Raw genomic sequence first — 20,294 nt, forward strand, 5'->3', positions numbered from 1 at the left:
TGTGAAAGAGGGCATAATAGGTGCCCTTTAACCCAACCTGCTGGGTTTGTCCATATTTAACCCAACTTGGGTTGTTTTTAACCCAGCATTTTTTAGAGTGCATCTTTTTTTAAAAATCCAGTAGGCTTTTCTTAGAAATGATTTGCTGCTTGCATAATCAGATACAGGGGACTTTCTCATTCTAGCATTTGATTGGACAAAAATCTGAGTAGTGCAGGATGAGTCATCAGTATTTTTGGTTCCAAAGAGAAAGACTGTGAAAGTGAATTTAGTTAATAATTATATAATCCCAAAGTTAAAACAGAAAACTTTTATTTGTATTGCAGTCATCTATAGATTTAGAATTTAAAGTGAAATCTTTGCTTGAGGAGTGTGCTTAAAATGATTTGTTTTCATATTTTGTTGTGGTGCAGTGACATTCAAACGTCCTTATACTTTCTTTGTATCTTCCAGGTTCTATATCCAGGTAACATTAGCCTACTTTGTAGGAGAAATCAATGCATGTTTTTTTTTTTTTTTTTTTTTTTTTTCATTTAAAGTAAGCATAACCCTCTGAGTAAACTGTGCGCTAATAAACGCTGGATTCTTCCATTAAAGACCCAGTTTGGGATTGGGGAGGATGAGACAGAAGCCTTCAGCGGTTTGTGCTGTGGTAATATCGTGTGCTATTTTTTCACCAGCGGAAATCAGTTTGATTGTTGCTCGAGAGCAGATCGCGCCGAGAAGCCGCAGCGGAGATGCTGGCGCTGTTCTCTCCTCCGCGCGTCGTGCTCGCGTTCCTGCCGTGAACATCACGGGTTTAATGCTATGAAACCTCCGTCCTGACAGCATTTATTCACTCTGTGCCTCGGTGCCGAAATGCAGGAGCGGATGAAGAGCCACGGAGCGGCGGCGCTGCTGACACTGTGCGCGATCCTCGAGGTGAGTCGCGTCGCGTCGCGTCGCGTCCGCACAGCACAACAAACGCTGCTTCTTAGTCATTTCACATCCTTCTGCGAGGTTAAACTTCATTATTTCTCCATCAGCCGGTGTAGAGTTGGGCTGTAGCGTTGATAAACGGTGTTTTATACACAAGTAATGTTGAGCCTTTGTCTGTCCGCTCCTCCTACAATAAAACACAGAGATGAAGAAATACTGTAAACATCAGTGTGTTTGATCAGCTCACAGTGTGCTTATCTTCAACTCTGCAGTGTGTTTAGAGCTGTTTTGGGATTGTTTTAGTCTACAGCTTTGTTTTTCTTTTCAGAGCCGAAATGAAATTAGACGTGGCATGATTGTGTTTCATTGATCACTGTATTCTCGCGCTGGCCTCGTGTGAATTTTCACTGTTGGATCATGTTCATGAAAAAGCCTTTGAAGGAAGTTATGTGTGTCTGAATGTAAAAATATGCTAGTTTTCTTTTGTTTCGTACTCTTAGACAGTTCAAAAGTCCTAATGAAATGCAGTTTCTATTATTATTTGAGTTGTAATGAGATCAAAGACACATTTGTGTGTGTGTTTTTATATATATACTCTAAAAATGTTGGGTTAAAAACAACCCCGGTTGGGTTGAAAATGGACAAACCCAGCAATTGGGTTGTTTTAACCCAGCGGTTGGGTTAAATGTTTGACCAACGTGCTGGGTAGTTTAATTTAACTCAACTATTGTTTAAATATTACTATATGGCTGGCTTAAAATGAAACCAACATAGGCTATGTTGGAAATTAGTATTTGTTAATAAGTTGAATTAATAATAACAAACATTTATTAAATTGCTTATGAATAAATATTCACCTTTTGATTATTATTGTTGCCTTTAGTAATTATGTGTCTGATTTTTAATTTCCAACATATTTTTTGGGTTCATTTTAAGCCAGACATATAGTCATTTTTAAACAATAGTTGGGTTGAATAAAACTATCCAGCACGTTGAGCAAACATTTAACCCAATCACTGGGTTAAAACAACCAATTGCCGGGTTTGTCCATTTTTAACCCAACTTGGGTTGTTTTTAACCCATCATTTTTTTAGAGAGTGTGTGTGTACCATTTTGCTATGGGTTGGCTGTTTGTTTTCCAAAACATCTTCCCAGCCTTTGATATGCAGCATTTACATTTCAAAGACTTGCAAAGCTGAGGCATCAAGCACCATCAGCCCGTCTTACTGTACAGCAGTACATTGCGTTTGCAGTTACAGTAATGGTATTACACCTCATCATTGCCATCATTAAACTGGCCTGTCAGAGAACACAGAGATACTTTGTCATAAGCACTTTAGAGGGGGAAAAATCAATATGCCTGTTTATTCACTCATAAATTGTTGTGTAACATCAGTTCAATCCAGACAGGTCATAAAGCTCTGATTCTTCATGCACATACATGTAGTTTCTCAGTGTAATGATGTGCTCTTTAGAGCATACTTGAGTGAGTAGGTAGGACACATTCAAAGCTGAGCATAACTTGAATAGGGAATGCTGGTTCAATTGAGAGTTATGACACATCTGCACCTGCATCTTTTATGACTCATATCCATCTGTAGAAGGCATTATGGGTAGTGCTATTAAAGCATTTGTTGTTGTTTTTAAAGTATAATTGCTAGTTTTAAAAAAAAGTTAGAACTGTGAGATCAAACAGTATAACCAGTCAATGTGTGTATTAAACGACACTTTTGGAGATGACATATCCTGCAGTGTGATACACTCTAGAAAATGCTGGGTTAAAAACAACCCAAGTTGGGTTGAAAATGTAAAACCCGGCGATTGTTTTTTCTTTTTTAAACCCAGCAAATGTGGATGTTTTAACCCAGCGTTTGGGTTGTTTTAACCCAGCGAATGGGATGTTTTATTCCAGCGAATGGGATGTTTTAACCCAGCGAATGGGATGTTTTAACCCAGCGAATGGGATGTTTTAACCCAGCGAATGGGTTGTTTTAACCCAGCGAATGGGTTGTTTTAACCCAGCGAATGGAATGTTTTAACCCAGCGAATGGGATGTTTTAACCCAGCGAATGGAATGTTTTAACCCAGCGAATGGGATGTTTTAACCCAACGAATGGGTTGTTTTAACCCGGCGAATGGGTTGTTTTAACCCGGCGAATGGGATGTTTTAACCCGGCGAATGGGATGTTTTAACCCGGCGAATGGGATGTTTTAACCCAACGAATGGGTTGTTTTAACCCGGCGAATGGGTTGTTTTAAACCGGCGAATGGGATGTTTTAACCCGGCGAATGGGATGTTTTAACCCAACGAATGGGATGTTTTAACCCAGCGAATGGGATGTTTTAACCCAACGAATGGGTTGTTTTAACCCGGCGAATGGGTTGTTTTAACCCGGCGAATGGGATGTTTTAACCCGGCGAATGGGATGTTTTAACCCGGCGAATGGGATGTTTTAACCCGGCGATTGGGAGTTTTAACACAGCGATTGGGATGTTTTAACCCAGCGAATGGGATGTTTTAACCCAGCGATTGGGTTGTTTTAACCCAGCGAATGGGATGTTTTAACCCGGCGAATGGGATGTTTTAACCCAACGAAAGGGATGTTTTAACCCGGCGAATGGGATGTTTTAACCCAACGAATGGGATGTTTTAACCCGGCGATTGGGAGTTTTAACACAGCGATTGGGATGTTTTAACCCAGCGAATGGGATGTTTTAACCCAGCGAATGGGATGTTTTAACCCGGCGAATGGGATGTTTTAACCCGGCGATTGGGTTGTTTTAACCCGGCGAATGGCATGTTTTATTCCGGCGAATGGGATGTTTTAACCCAGCGATTGGGTTGTTTTAACCCGGCGAATGGGATGTTTTATTCCGGCGAATGGGATGTTTTAACCCGGCGATTGGGTTGTTTTAACCCGGCGAATGGGATGTTTTATTCCGGCGAATGGGATGTTTTAACCCAGCGATTGGGTTGTTTTAATCGGCGAATGGGATGTTTTATTCCGGCGAATGGGATGTTTTAACCCAGCGAATGGGATGTTTTAACCCAGCGAATGGAATGTTTTAACCCAGCGAATCGGATGTTTTAACCCAGCGAATGGGTTGTTTTAAGCCATATAGTAATTTGTAAACAATATTTGAGTTAAATAAAACTACCCAGTAGGTTAGGCAAACATTTAACCCAACTGCTGGGTTTGTCCATTTTCAACCCAACTTGGGTTGTTTAAAGGGGGGGTATCACACACAGTTTCTGCCAATCTCATGTTAATCTTGAGTACCTGTAGAGTAGTAGTGCATCCTTCATTTGTCCGAAAAGTCTTTAGTTTTATCATATTTATAAAAGATAAATACGCTGTACCGAGTCTTTCCGAAAACAGCCGAGCTTCTGGAGGCGTGTCGTGTGAGCGGAGCTAAAGAGTCACGAGCATGCACAGCTTTTGCGTAGCGAACACAATACACCATCGCATTATCCCTGGATAACTTTTGAATTACTATAATGAATATAGCGTATAGTGAATGATGAATAATGAATTTATGAATTCTCTACGTTTGTATTGTTTACATTATATGCACTCAGGCGACTATTGCCAACAAAACAGACATCTGAAGCAGTTTTACTCTCCACCTGCGGTTCCGACTCATGACCGGGATCATAATCGCTGTGACCGCTCCACCTTTCAGTTTCAAACGATCTGTAAATCCAGCGGGGCCTTGTTTATGAAACCATAACCGCCGATCCTGAGGGGTCGAGCAGCCACGGAAAAACGAGATATTCTCCATTCATTTTAACCAATAAAAAAGTGATTGCAACTATCAGTTTCTATGGTTATTTTAATGACAAATATCCAGAGCACATCAATGTAATGCGTGTCAGCTCCACTTAACGCTGGGTTCTTTGGGAAGCAAGGTAATAAAGGAAGCGCGTTGATGGGCGTGCTCTTGCTCTCTCGCTCTGCTCGATGTCTGTGCTCTTCCGGGGGAAGGAATTCCACCCTTTATTACATAATAAAGGGCCATACTCTGAAAAAAAATGTCTGAAGTTTGTTAGCAATCTGAAGAGTATTTTTGGCACAGAAATACTCCGTTATACGTCCAACTCGTTTTTTGAAACTCTGGCCATGTTTAGCATGATAATCCAACTCTTGAACAGTGTAAATAAGTCAGAATGCATGAAATAGCATTAGACCCCCCCTTTAAGAAACCAGCATTATTTACTGCATCTATAACCATTTTAAATAGCATTTTTTTGGTAACACTTTACAATAAGGTTCCTTTTGTTAACATTAGTTTTATATTGTAGTTACTGTGTCAATTAGTATCCGTGTCCTGTTGTGGCTTTGGAACCCTTCCACCGCATTGATTCCCGCCGCCGCCTTCTGTGACTTTGAGAAAAGGCATTTTGCACAGACTGTGGGATCAGTCAGAAGTTGACAGACACCAGCAGGGAGTTTGATCCGGCGTTGTGCTGGCCTTGTAGCATTGATACAGGGATTTGCTCACTCGGTCCTGTGAATCTATATTTACCAAAGACAAAGGTTTTAGCCTAATGCCCCTGGTTAATGCTCAGTTAACACCATCTCTGTCCTCTCCTTCACTCACTGAGGGTTTTGAACAGCAGCCAGTGTTAAACAAGGGCTTCTGTTAAAGGAGGTCTAGGCTGTGTGCGTTTGTGGAGCCGTTGGCCATAACAAACAAGGTTCTTCTCCGTAAACAACCATTGACCTTCAACCAGGAAAGGACTGGAATTGTTTGCTTACATCTCTGTAATTTTGTTTTCGTAAGTGATGACGTTACTGAAGGATGTGCAAACATAAACCGCTTCTTGAAAAGGCATGTAATTATTACACCCTAAAAAATGCTGGGTTAAAAATGGACAAACCCAGCGATTGGGTTGTTTTAATATACTTTAGTTTTATTGAACTCAACTATTGTTTAAAAATGACTATATGTCTGGCTTAAAATGAACCCAAAATACGTTGGAAATTAAACATCAGACACAATTACTAGAGACAACAATAATAATCAAAAGGTGAACATTTATTAATAAACAATTTAATAAATGTTTAATTATTATTCATTAAACTTATTAATAAATGCTCATTTATAAAAACATATTAATAAATGTTGATTGCCAACATATTTTGGGTTCATTTTAAGCAACAATACAGTAATTTTTAAACAATAGTTGAGTTAAATAAAACTACCCAGCTGGTTGGGCAAACATTTAACCCAATCACTGGGTTAAAACAACCTAATTGCTGAGTTAAAACAATCCAATCGCTGGGTTAAAACAACCTTTTTCGCTTGGTTAAAACAACCCAAACGCTGTGTTAAAACATCCCATTCACTGGGTTAAAACATCCCATTCGCTGGGTTAAAACAACCTAATTGCTGAGTTAAAACAACCCAATCGCTGGGTTAAAACAACCTTTTTCGCTTGGTTAAAACAACCCAATCGCTGGGTTAGAACAACCTTTTTCGCTTGGTTAAAACAACCCAAACGCTGTGTTAAAACATCCCATTCACTGGGTTAAAACATCCCATTCGCTGGGTTAAAACAACCTAATTGCTGAGTTAAAACAACCCAATCGCTGGGTTAAAACAACCTTTTTCGCTTGGTTAAAACAACCCAAACGCTGTGTTAAAACATCCCATTCACTGGGTTAAAACATCCCATTCGCTGGGTTAAAACAACCTAATTGCTGAGTTAAAACAACCCAATCGCTGGGTTAAAACAACCTTTTTCGCTTGGTTAAAACAACCCAATCGCTGGGTTAGAACAACCTTTTTCGCTTGGTTAAAACAACCCAAACGCTGTGTTAAAACATCCCATTCACTGGGTTAAAACATCCCATTCGCTGGGTTAAAACAACCTAATTGCTGAGTTAAAACAACCCAATCGCTGGGTTAGAACAACCTTTTTCGCTTGGTTAAAACAACCCAATCGCTGGGTTAAAACAACCTTTTTCGTTTGGTTAAAACAACCCAATCACTGGGTTAAAACAACCTTTTTCGTTTGGTTAAAACAACCCAATCGCTGGGTTAAAACAACCTTTTTCGTTTGGTTAAAACAACCCAATCGCTGGGTTAAAACAACCCAATTGTTGGGTTTAAACAACCCAATCGCTGGGTTAAAACAACCTTTTTCGTTTGGTTAAAACAACCCAATCGCTGGGTTAAAACAACCTTTTTCGTTTGGTTAAAACAACCCAATCGCTGGGTTAAAACAACCCAATTGTTGGGTTTAAACAACCCAATTGCTGGGTTAAAACAACCTTTTTTGTTTGGTTAAAACAACCCAATCGCTGGGTTAAAACAACCCAATTGTTGGGTTTAAACAACCCAATCGCTGGGTTAAAACAACCTTTTTTCGTTTGGTTAAAACAACCCAATCGCTGGGTTAAAACAACCTTTTTTGCTTGGTTAAAACAACCCAATCGCTGGGTTAAAACAACCTTTTTCGTTTGGTTAAAACAACCCAATCGCTGGGTTAAAACAACCCAATTGTTGGGTTTAAACAACCCAATTGCTGGGTTAAAACAACCTTTTTTGTTTGGTTAAAACAACCCAATCGCTGGGTTAAAACAACCCAATTGTTGGGTTTAAACAACCCAATCGCTGGGTTAAAACAACCTTTATCGCTTGGTTAAAACAACCCAATCGCTGGGTTAAAACAACCTTTTTTGCTTGGTTAAAACAACCCAATCGCTGGGTTAAAACAACCTTTTTCGTTTGGTTAAAACAACCCAATCGCTGGGTTAAAACAACCCAATTGTTGGGTTTAAACAACCCAATTGCTGGGTTAAAACAACCTTTTTTGTTTGGTTAAAACAACCCAATCGCTGGGTTAAAACAACCCAATTGTTGGGTTTAAACAACCCAATCGCTGGGTTAAAACAACCTTTATCGCTTGGTTAAAACAACCCAATCGCTGGGTTAAAACAACCTTTTTTGCTTGGTTAAAACAACCCAATCTCTGGGTTAAAACAACCTTTTTTGCTTGGTTAAAACAACCCAATCGCTGGGTTAAAACAACCCAATTGTTGGGTTTAAACAACCCAATCGCTGGGTTTGTGTGTGCCTGACTGAAACAGTGTGCAGATCTTTTTTGTATTATTTATCCATTTTCAACATATCTTGGGTTGTTTTTAACCCAGCATTTTTTAGAGTGTAGTATAGTTTCTTTGACAATGTTTTGTTTTATTTTTTTGCTAATACTTTACAATGAGATCCCATTTGTTAACATTAGTTAATGCATTAGCTATGAACTATTACAATATATTTTTAAAGCATTTATTAATCTTTGTTAATGTTATTAAAAATATAAGTGTTCATTTTTTGTTCATGTTAGTTCACAAAGTTTTGATTTTAATAATGTATTACTAAATTAACATTTGCATATATGCATACTAAGAAATGCTGTAGAAGTATTTTCAATGTTAGTTAATGGTAACTAATGACACCTTATTGTAAAGTGTTAGTGTTTGTTTATTATCGTCTCTGCATTAACTGACTGTGCTTCATATCTAGTATGTAAAAACACAGGATTGTTTCCAGTTGAAATTACATAAAGGGTCAAAGACATGTTTTAAAAATTTATGTTGGTATTCATATTAGTTTCATGTGGCTTTGAAAAACTTGAGAAAAGTTCCCAAATTGAATGGCTCTGACGGTCATGTGACGTAACCATCAAGTAAAACGCAGTAAAATATTATATTTACGTCTAGAACGCATCTTAATCATTATTTTTAAAAAAGTGTTTTATTTATTATGTATTATTAATGCATAAATATCATTATGACATTTTACAGCCTGAACTAATATTGCCATATGAAAAAGTATCATTATATCATTTTATTTCCCTGTTTATTATAAAATACCAAAATGGATTTTAATTCAGAATTTTAAAACATGATAATTGATAAACATGAAGCTGTTGTGTGCATGAAATGTATGCATTTTTAATGAACTGTTGAATAAGTTATATGGGTTATGCATTTGGCCAAAAATGTCAGCCAATCAGTGAAAAGCTTGATTTCTCTGTTGAATATGCATGAGACGGTCAGGGAACAGACTGTGGGCTGTGCTGTCTCAGAGTGTGGCCTGTAATCTCCCAATTAACTGGAACTATTTCCAAGTTATGCTTCAATACAGCAGAGAGTCAGGGCATTATTGGAGGTGGAATGGGATTGGGACACGGTTTACTGTAGCCAAGATCCAGCAAGCTCCCATGGGATCAGCATCCCATATCGGCCTCGTTTATGAATCTGTTGTTTTCCACGCCAAGAACAATTAGAGCATATTTGTGATTCCTTGCATGTATTATGTGTTTATGCCGCAGCGCAGTGAATGAAAGGCCTGGCACGAGTCCCTCTGCTGGTACTGACATTGTTTCTCTAAACAGAATACACGACTCAAGCTCGACTAACAACAGACTGAGGAAATTATTCTGCTTCTTCCACTAGATTTCCCTGGTGAGAAGGACTTGAGGTTTGATTGGATTTAGCCTTAAAGCTTGCATCATTATGCGGCCATGCAAAAGGACTTATGGGAGAAAGCTGCCGTCATCGCTTGTTGACACCATGATAGCGACCTCTCAGATCTTGAACAGAAATTTCTGCATATTATGGACTGTTGAGATCAGCCTTTTGTCATATATAGTGGAATAATGTGTAGCATTTAACACAGCATGACCAGAGATTTATTTTTATCTCGGAGAGAATCAGACGGTACGAGCCCTTGGATCTTAAATAGTACAATACAGTTTTTTAAAAATGCACTTTCAGATAATATAATATTAATGAAGGCCACTTAAGTGTACTTAAAGAGAGTTAATCATTAATAACTTTCATGTTCTTTTGTCATTTAAAGAAGTGCACTTATTTTGGTGTTGACTAACATGCACATGTGAAATAACTTGAATATGTTTTTAACTGCATGTGTGTAATTCGATATTACATATAGTTCATATTTTTTAAATGTACTAAATTGCAACTTCATTATTACAAATATATTTAAATTCATGCCACACAAATTTCAGTAGAAATTACATTAAAGTATATTTTAGTTTACCATAAATGCTTATCAGTACATTTAGCTGTAAAGACAACAAAAACGAGACACGACAAAATCAATCAAAACTCACAGCCAATCAGAACAGCATATGGGCGGAGTCTCTGCAAGCGCACTGCACTCGCAACCAAATCAATCAAAACTCACAGCCAATCAGAAGAAAGTGTGGGCGGAGTCTCTCTGCAAGCGCACTGCACTAGTAACCAAATTGATCAAAACTCACAGCCAATCAGAAGAGAGTGTGGGCGGAGTCTCTCTGCAAGCGCACTGCACTAGTAACCAAATCGATCAAAACTCACAGCCAATCAGAAGAGAGTGTGGGCGGAGTCTCTCTGCAAGCGCACTGCACTAGTAACCAAATCAATCAAATCTCACAGCCAATCAGAAGAGAGTGTGGGCGTAGTCTCTGAAAGCGCACTGCACTCGTAACCAAATCGATCAAAACTCACAGCCAATCAGGAGAGCATGTGGGCGGAGTCTCTCTGCAAGCGCACTGAACTCGTAACCAAATCAATCAAAACTCACAGCCAATCAGAAGAGAGTGTGGGCGGAGTCTCTGCAAGCGCACTGCACTCGCAAACCAAATCAATCAAAACTCACAGCCAATCAGAACAGCGTATGGGCGGAGTCTCTGCAAGCGCACTGCACTCGCAAACCAAAACTCACAGCCAATCAGAAGAAAGTGTGGGCGGAGTCTCTCTGCAAGCGCACTGCACTAGTAACCAAATCGATCAAAACTCACAGCCAATCAGAGGAGAGTGTGGGCGGAGTCTCTCTGCAAGCGCACTGCACTAGTAACCAAATCGATCAAAACTCACAGCCAATCAGAAGAGAGTGTGGGCGGAGTCTCTCTGCAAGCACACTGCACTTGTAACCAAATTGATCAAAACTCACAGCCAATCAGAAGAGAGTGTGGGCGGAGTCTCTCTGAAAGCACACTGCACTCGTAACCAAATCGATCAAAACTCACAGCCAATCAAAAGAGTGTGTGGGCGGAGTCTCTCTGCAAGCGCACTGCACTAGTAACCAAATCGATCAAAACTCACAGCCAATCAGAAGAGAGTGTGGGCGGAGTCTCTCTGAAAGCACACTGCACTCGTAACCAAATCGATCAAAACTCACAGCCAATCAAAAGAGTGTGTGGGCGGAGTCTCTTTGCAAGCGCACTGCACTAGTAACCAAATCGATCAAAACTCACAGCCAATCAGAAGAGAGTGTGGGCGGAGTCTCTCTGAAAGCACACTGCACTCGTAACCAAATCGATCAAAACTCACAGCCAATCAAAAGAGTGTGTGGGCGGAGTCTCTCTGCAAGCGCACTGCACTAGTAACCAAATCGATCAAAACTCACAGCCAATCAGAAGAGAGTGTGGGCGGAGTCTCTCTGAAAGCACACTGCACTCATAACCAAATCGATCAAAACTCACAGCCAATCAAAAGAGTGTGTGGGTGGAGTCTCTTTGCAAGCGCACTGCACTAGTAACCAAATCGATCGAAACTCACAGCCAATCAGAAGAGAGTGTGGGCGGAGTCTCTCTGAAAGCACACTGCACTCATAACCAAATCGATCAAAACTCACAGCCAATCAAAAGAGTGTGTGGGCGGAGTCTCTCTGAAAGCACACTGCACTAGTAACCAAATCAACCAAAACTCACAGCCAATCAGAAGAGAGTGTGGGCGGAGTCCCTCTGAAAGCACACTGCACTCGTAACCAAATCGATCAAAACTCACAGCCAATCAGAAGAGTGTGTGGGCGGAGTCTCTGCAAGCGCAAACAAATACTGTCACGTCTGGTTAGGACAAAAAGAGGTCTTGTCATGGCGTCCGGTGGTTAAATCTGTCCTGCTGTATCAGCATCCTGATGTGTCATATTCGTGAGGTGTGAAAGTCAGCATTTTATGCTTTTCAAAGTGTATTTTTAAGGTGTTTACAAAATTGCATATCCATTATTCAGCATTATGTAAGTTCACAGTAAACCGATGTTGTCGTTGGAGAGCGCGGCCACACCTACAGCGCAAATTACATGGCACGAGTGAAAGGTCTCGTCTGACACGGAGGGTTAATTACCCGTCTGTGACCTTTCTCTCTCACTGTCAGATCTCGCTTGTTTCACCCCGTGACAAATGGAGAGTCAGGGGAGATGTTTGGTTTCTGGATATTTCCGCCCACACACATTGATCCCTCGGGCAAATGAAGCTGTTCCTCTGATTGCTAAATCTTTTGTCTGGCCTGAAACCGAGTTTGCCTTGATTCACCCAGACAAGAAAAACAATCTCATGGTCGTATACGACACAATATTCCACGGACTATCAGCACAAAGTCTGGTCCACTTTGCAGTTGTTTTTTGGCCAGGATCAGGAGAAGAAACTGAGCAGCTTATATATCATGTCAGTGCGAAGCTACTGTCATCAACAGAGTGCTTAGCAGGACAAAAACGCTTGGTACTCCACAAATCAGTCGACCACAGCAGTGACAGTCTTCAGGAATTGCTCATGTTCCTTTTCTGTATTCATTATGCTGCTGCTGTTCTCATAAGTGCATGAATATTGATTCTATAGGTAAGTGGAGAAATGGTCATTAGATGAACACCGGAAAGTAAAGCGTAAGATTGCTGTGTTAGCTGTTGAGACCGTCCCGGGGCATCAGATAGCGTTCGTCATGCAAATTCAGTGAGACATGTAAGCAGCACAGTTTGCTTGTCTAATACATATTCATCAGTCCGGAATTGCTTGGCAAACACTCAGATCAGCTCTGCAAACAGTCTGTAAACTTTAACTTTGCTACTGTTCACAGTATTAGTCATTACATGACTCATGCGAAAGTGTTCACGCCTGCGACGGAGAATGGCCTTGTTTAATCTTCCTGATGTTTGTTTACAATAGGGCACAAAACTGGCCTGAAACTCTTTAACAAATGGCCAGTAAAACAGGCCGCTTCGAGCTCAAGATCAGCTCATCAAACCAAATATTATATGAGCTGTTTTATTTATTTTTATTCATTTTTAGTGCTGTCAAAATTAGCGCGTTAACGCATCCGATTAATTTTTTCAGTTTAACACGTTAAAAATATTTAACGCATTTAACTAACTAGCGTTACATTATATGATCGTGCATTATATGAAATGCTTTTAAACCATTCAAGCGCCACAAGACAATCGAGAACGCGCTGTCTGTGAATGTCGTGTCATGTGACAGAAAGACACGCGCCAGTATCGAGTTCTCTTTCGACCTTGAACAAACAATAAACCACAGAATTATGACAAAATGCCCATTTTGTCAAATATCCTCTTAAATAATGTCTTAAATGAACTTAAAGAGTTGTGAGAAAATGAGATGCGCGTCATGTTCGGCAGCGGCAGCTCTTAAAGTGACAGCAGCCTAATAAACCAGATTCTGTGATGTCTGTCATTAATGTTCATCAAAGAACAAAGATAACAGAGAAAAGTGTAGCTTTAATACGGATTAATCTATATTTCATTTATAATTTATGCAGTGAAGACTGTAAAGTGTTTGATAACTTTATTCAAGTATATTTCCTACCTGTTAGACAGGTAAATGTGACATTTATTATAATGGGTTTATGGGTAAAAGTTATTTTTTAAAGTCTAATAAATGTTGAAATTGATAGTTTTTAGTTATACTGTAATGTTGAATGTCTATAATTAATGTTTAAATGTTTAATGTTTAAAAAGTTTCATAGAGACATCAGTAGCCCATTAGATGCCATTAAACAAATATTTATAATATATACTGTCTTTAAGTTGTTTCTACATTAATTTGGAGAGTAACTGTGAAATTATTACAATATAAAAATATTAAAAAACTCCAATGTTTTTAATTGCGATTAATTACAGGGAAAAAAAAAAAAACTTTTTTAACCGATTGACAGCACTATTAATTGTATCTGAGGTTTGCCATTTTTTGGGACATTTTTTTCATACCTGAATTTTTTCAATTTTACAATAAATATCAAAATGATATATATTATTATTATTTATAAAATTTTATATTTATATATGAAATGTCTGTTATTCGGGTCATTGACATGATGGGTCAGTTTTTTTTTTTTTGTGCAAAGGCCTTAATAATAATAAACACAGATATGACATCCAAAGTATGTAAAGTAGTGCAACTAGATCTCTTTTATTGAATACAAAAGGTTTTAATTATATTTTGCTACATTTAAAGGTATTTTAAAGATTTTGAATTGTCAAAAGGTCATTCGGTTTAACCGTCCAAAGACCAATACAGCCATTTCATTTGTGATTAAAACATCTTAAAACATAATAAATGTATATATTTTTTATTCCGGCATAATTTTATAACATCAAATATAAAATGGCATTAAAATTATGTGTAGAAGTCATTGCTTTGTTATGAGAAATAATGTCTGGAAAAATGAATTTCATTGATGTCATTCGGAGTAACCAATATAAAGGGACAATTTTGGATCAAGTCATGCGGTCAGTATCATGTTACAGGATGTGACATCATTCAGACACCTGCAAAGGACCACATGGGCATGAAGTAACTAACTCTCTCTTAACTATTTGAAAGATTCATGTTTTCACTTGTCCCGAAACATCAGGTCATTCAGTACAACCGCTATAAAACATGGACTTTTTTGGTGACAAATTTTGTCCAGCTTGTAAAAAATGACAAAAGCAGTGTTAATTGATTACAAAAACCACATAATCTCATTGTTAACACTTAATAAAACTTCAAAATTAATTATATCTCCATTATGTTTTTTTTTGCACTTTTAAAAATCTTATTCGTCAATGACCCAAACACAGTTTGTGTTTAAATTGAATTGAGTAACAACATTGCAAATTTAGCCTAGTTACTGATAGCTATTGACTAAATATGACTAACTATTAATAAACTTATTTTCCATATGTGTGTGTATGCATATATATATTATTATTATTATTTTTACTTAAAATAACTTAAGTAACAGGAATGAATCATTAAACTTGATAAATTCAGCCAACACTACAATTTATTATAAAATGAGATAATTTACTTGTAGGGTCCAAATGTTCCTCAGTGTCACTATTTTAAGGAACGTTTATTACGTAATAATTTTAAAAATATGGTCAATATTATGGCATTTTTTTTTATTATTTTAATTAGTGGATACAGTTCAGAAAATCAAGACTTTTTATAAGCCAAACTCATTGTTTTAAGGGGAAACAGACATTTGATGAGTTAAAACTAACTTTTTCCCATGTTATAGGTGTTATATATATATATACAGACACCAAATTCACCAAAGTTAACTCTATTTGTGGGAAGTGCCTACATAGTCTGCTATAATTCAGAAGTGGGTCTCTGGTTGCTGCCACTGCTGTTTCTAGTTGTTTCCATCACTCTCTCTCCTTTATGCTGCTGTCATTCCTCTGACTGGATGCAGCTTCCTCTGGCAGACACACACTGTTTTAATGGTGTGGCTGAAGTTAGACGGCATTCCTCAGTGTAATGAAGATCCGCTGCCTAATGGCAGGCGTTTGACAGCAGCTGAGGGATGTCGGCTGAGCTGTATTGATTATCCGACTGACAGGCTGTGCTGCAGTCCGTCATAATGGATGAATGAGTCCCGGTGTAATGAGATACAGCAGAAGTCCAGTCCTCCTGGAAGCAGAGGCAGAGTTTGCTGTTTATAAATAAATATACCAAGTCTCGACAAACATTTTGGGGAGTCGACACACACACACACAAAAAGATGAAACCAGTGCAATATTCTACATTAATACAAATAGGAGTTCTTTTCAAGAGGACATATTAAGCCCTTCTTCAAAGTCTTGATGTTGTTTTTGTGCTCTACTAGATTGAATGTTGATTATTCTCCTCATATTCTCCATTGTTGCAGCTCCTCTCTTCCCAGTCTGTCAGTAACGCTCTGTTTAGTTCCTGTCTCTATGAAGCCCCTCCTTCTGAAAAGCATAATGTGCTCTGATTGGTCGGCTGGAGCAGTGTGTTGTGATTGGTGTTTGGGAAATGTCCCGCCCCTTACTATAACCTCCACACTACTAACTAACTCAAGCAGGCTCCGCCCCTTTATTCTGCGCATGAATTATTTAAATGAGGAATATTGTGAAGAACTCATGCTGGAGGGACTTTTTCATGCTCAAACAGCAACATTACACACTGAAGAAACATGAACATGGACAAAAGCAGAATACATTTTCCAATGAAATAACACTGTAATGGCACTGTATGTACAAATGAAATCTCTTTTCGTATGCCCTCAAACTGTTGTGGCTGTCGAACATGAGCGAGCGTCTGACTCAGCTCGGTTTGTTTTGTTTGTCCTGTTTGAGAGGTCATTCCTCTAGGATCAATGACCCCATAAACCAGAGGAAGGTCTTTTAGAAGGTCTTCCTGAGAGCGAATACCTCAAATGACTTCAGAGTTACAGTGCGTTTCATTGGTTTGTCTTATTTCATCATTTGACAGACATTCGGTTTGATATGTTTTATATAATATAGTAATATTCAGACTTGAGTGTCCAAATACTCACTGAAAATTAATGTGTATATGTCATTGATTTACCCAGGATGTGGTAGATTTTATTAAAATAATAATAATATATATATAAAAAAAATAATAATTAATTTTGTAACATTTTCAAAACATCGTCTACATATAATGTATAATTGCAAATGATATATCTTTAATTTTAATTATATTTTTTATCTTTTGTTGCAGTGCATAGAAGCCAAGAAGTATTGCTGGTATTTTGAAGGAGGATACCCCATCTATTTCATGTAAGTACAATCACTTTTATTTCCATAACTGTTTTCTTCAAACATGTTATTAGCTCTAACATTCACTCATCTCCACAATCATCATGCATCATCTCCATTATAACTCGCAAAATCTGACATTACCTTGAATTAATCCTGCCATCTGTCAAGCGTTGTTCATTAACACAGCTGTCCCTTTAAGTCAAGTCATTTCACTCTGCGGCCATCTTTGAAAGTCTCTCGCGCAGCTGTTTCCCTCATGCAGTGCAGCTCCTCTATCTTTGAATGGAGAAACATCAAATTCTCCAAAGCTTTTTACAATTGAACCCTTGTGCGGTCTTCTGGGTCTTTTTGACCCGCAAATGATGTTTGCTCAAATTTTAAAAAATGTTCTCTTTGTCCAAATGGCATGAGACTTTGTACGGTGGTTAACACTTTTAAGATCTACAAATAAAATTGTTTTTATGTTAGTGTAAAAAAAAAAGTTACGTTTGTGGTTTTCGGGGTCTCTGGAGACCCTGGGCAACAGAATGTAATTTTGTAACAATATAATATATTTTTTAAAAACCAATGTAATTTTGCTTTGTTTATTAATGTTTTTTCTCAACATTTGTGCAGTTTTTGGAGGATTCCTGATATCTTTTACATTTATATAAATAAATTAAAAAATATTTTTTGAAATAGGTTTTTATGCATGAACAGCTTTTTATGTAAAATTCACTTTATAAAAGACCCACATTTCTAACTTTCATTCATGTGGATAACATGGATAATTTGACATGGTTTAGTGTAAGATTTTTGCCCATCTTTTGAAAAATGCAGTTTTAAAAGTAAAAAAACTATCACTTTTACCAGTAGATGGCTGCAGAGCTCCACTATTTGCTATGTGTTATTTGAATGACTGAAAGACATCTTTTCACAAGTTTTTTTTTTCAGTTGGATTCATATCTAAATGTTATGAAATCACAATTATAACAATAAAACTTACTTTGTCAAAGTTTAGCATTTTTTGTGCAGGGCAAAATCAGTTTTTCAATAATAATTTTATAATAAAAATAATAAAATAAATAATTTTTATTTTTGTGTGCACGCGCGTGTGTGTGAGCATGTCCATTTTGTATTGGGGATGTTTTTGCATTTTTGGAAGTGTTCCACTTCATTTCTGTCTGTGTGTTGTGCGTTGTTTCTGATTTTGAGAATGGATTTTGTCCAGTTTCTAAGTGGGGTCTCTGTGGGTTACATTATTGGTGATATTATTGAAAAACTGATTTTTTTTTTCAGTACAAAAAATGCTAAACTTTGACAAAAAGTAATTTTTATTGTTATAATTGTGATTTCATAACATTTAGATATGAATCCAACTGAAAAAAAAAACTTGTGAAAAGATGTCTTTCAGTGCTGGACTATTCAAATAGCAAATAGTGGAGCTCTGGAGCCATCTACTGGTAAAAATGTTAGTTTTTTTCCTTTTATAACTGCATTTTCCAAAAGATGGGCAAAAATCTTACACTAAACCATGTCAAATTATCCATGTTATCCACATGAATGAAAGTTAGAAATCTGGGCCTTTTTATAAAGTGAATTTTACATAAAAAGCTGCTTTTGCATAAAAACCTATTTAAAATAATATTTTTGTATTTATTTATATAAATTTAAAAGATATCACAAATCCTTCAAAAACTGCACAAATGTTGAGTAAAAACATTAATATACAGAATAAAATTACATTGTTTTTTAAAAAATATATTATATTGTTAAAAAATTGCATTTTGAAGACCACGAGTGCAGTCCCTTAAACGAAGAAAATCACCAATGAAATCAATTGTCTCATAAATCAGGCCTCAAATTATGACGAAAAAACTTGATCAATCAGAGATTGGCTCTTTTATTTAGAAGGCGGGACTTATTCCGCCATATTGCTCATAGCACTTTCTCACATTCATGCCGTCTGAAGTCTTTGTTAACACCATGCAATGAGATCACACCAGTGCAGGCTGACTTTTAGCTCTACGCTCTTGTGGATAAAGGTATATTAAATATTTAAGTGCCCTAAAATCTAACTGTGCCACTGTATGTACAAAGATTTAAAGGATTAGTTCACTTTCAAATGAAAATTACCCCAAACTTTACTCACTCTAAAGCCATCCTAGGTGTATATGACTTCTTCTTTCTGATGAACACAATTGGAGATATATTAATAAATATCCAAGCTTTATAATGGCATTGAACTTGGAAAAACATTTATTAATAAGTTTAATGAATAACTATTAAACAATAAACATTGATTGAATTTCTTATTAATAAATGTTCACATTTTGATTATTATTGTTTCCTCTAGTAATTATGTGTCTGATTTTTAATTTCCAACATATTTTGGGTTCATTTTGAGCCAGTCATTTTTAAACAATAGTTGGGTTAAATAAAACTACCCAGCAAACATTTAACCCAATCACTGGGTTTGTCCATTTTCAACCCAGCATTTTTAAGAGTGTAATATTAATAAATATATTCTTCATGATTAGTTCATGTTATTATTGTAAAGTGTTACCAGGATTTCAATAGTTTTAGTTAACAATAACGACACAGAAATCAGTGAGCGTTTGCAGATCTTCACCCGACAGGAAGTTGCACTGATGGAGACACGTGATTGGCCGGAGGATGTTTCCAGCTCAGTGACCTCATCATCACAGCAGCACTTTGAAAACACTCTCACGGGCTATTCACATCATTCTACAGTGAAACAGACAAATATCAGGGCTGATTTCTGACGAGAACAAACATCTGCTGCGTTCAGTTCGGTTATTGTTTAATCATGTCCTTCCAAACTCCATGTGACTTTTTTTCCCTCTGGAACACAAAAGAAGAAATTCTGATTTATATCCAGTTACAATAAGTGGAGCTTTCAAGCTTCAAAAAATGGCTCAAAATAGCTGCTAAAAAATCATTAAAAGTGATTAAGCAAAAATGATTTTTTTTCATATGTATGATTGGATATTAATAATAAAAAAACAATGTTCCTCATGCAGAGTTATCGAATGCCTTCAGAAGTCTGTGCTCGTTTTGAAGCACCAAGTCCCATTTATGTATGTAAAAGAACAACCAGTACATTTTCCTTTTGTTTTTTCGACGGGAGGGTTTGGAACAGTGACAGAATGATGCATGTTTTATTTGTGCGCGCACTGTCCCTTTAAATCCCGGGGCTGGATGAAGCGCCCGCTGGGAGTCTGTAAGGAGTTCATCGGCAGGCCTCCAATTATAATGCTGCATGTTTCTTTCCGCTCGTAACAAGTCGAAGGATTTGCGGCGAATTGAACATCCCGTTGGCCTGCTTTTATCTCCGAGTGTGTCCTCGTGTAATACCTGCAGTGGTATTCATTTGGGGGAAGTGATTGCATGGCTTTGGTTGGAAGATAATGTAGGAGTTGGGCGCGGTGGGAAACGGTGGAATAATGCAGCGCTCGCGCCGGCTCCGTGTGAGATAGCAAACCCATCACACAGCCTAAGCCAAGACCCTGACAGACAGAAATTGGACCAGAATTTTTATGTTTTCCTCT

The 20,294-nt window shown here is 37.6% G+C and overlaps 1 protein-coding gene across 1 annotated transcript in view; it reads left to right on the top strand.

The window, feature by feature from the left end:
* The first annotated feature begins 539 nt into the window (after positions 1-539).
* vopp1 (VOPP1 WW domain binding protein) overlaps positions 540-20,294 on the top strand; it is a 48,683-nt gene continuing 28,928 nt past the window's right edge. Inside the window, exons 1-2 of the mRNA XM_048174827.1 lie at positions 540-921; positions 16,703-16,761. Coding sequence (XP_048030784.1) covers positions 859-921; positions 16,703-16,761 — 122 coding nt within the window. The 5' untranslated portion in view covers positions 540-858. The remainder of the gene's footprint in view (positions 922-16,702; positions 16,762-20,294) is intronic.

Source organism: Megalobrama amblycephala, linkage group LG22 (genome assembly GCF_018812025.1).
Source record: "Megalobrama amblycephala isolate DHTTF-2021 linkage group LG22, ASM1881202v1, whole genome shotgun sequence".
Lineage (NCBI taxonomy): Eukaryota > Metazoa > Chordata > Actinopteri > Cypriniformes > Xenocyprididae > Megalobrama > Megalobrama amblycephala.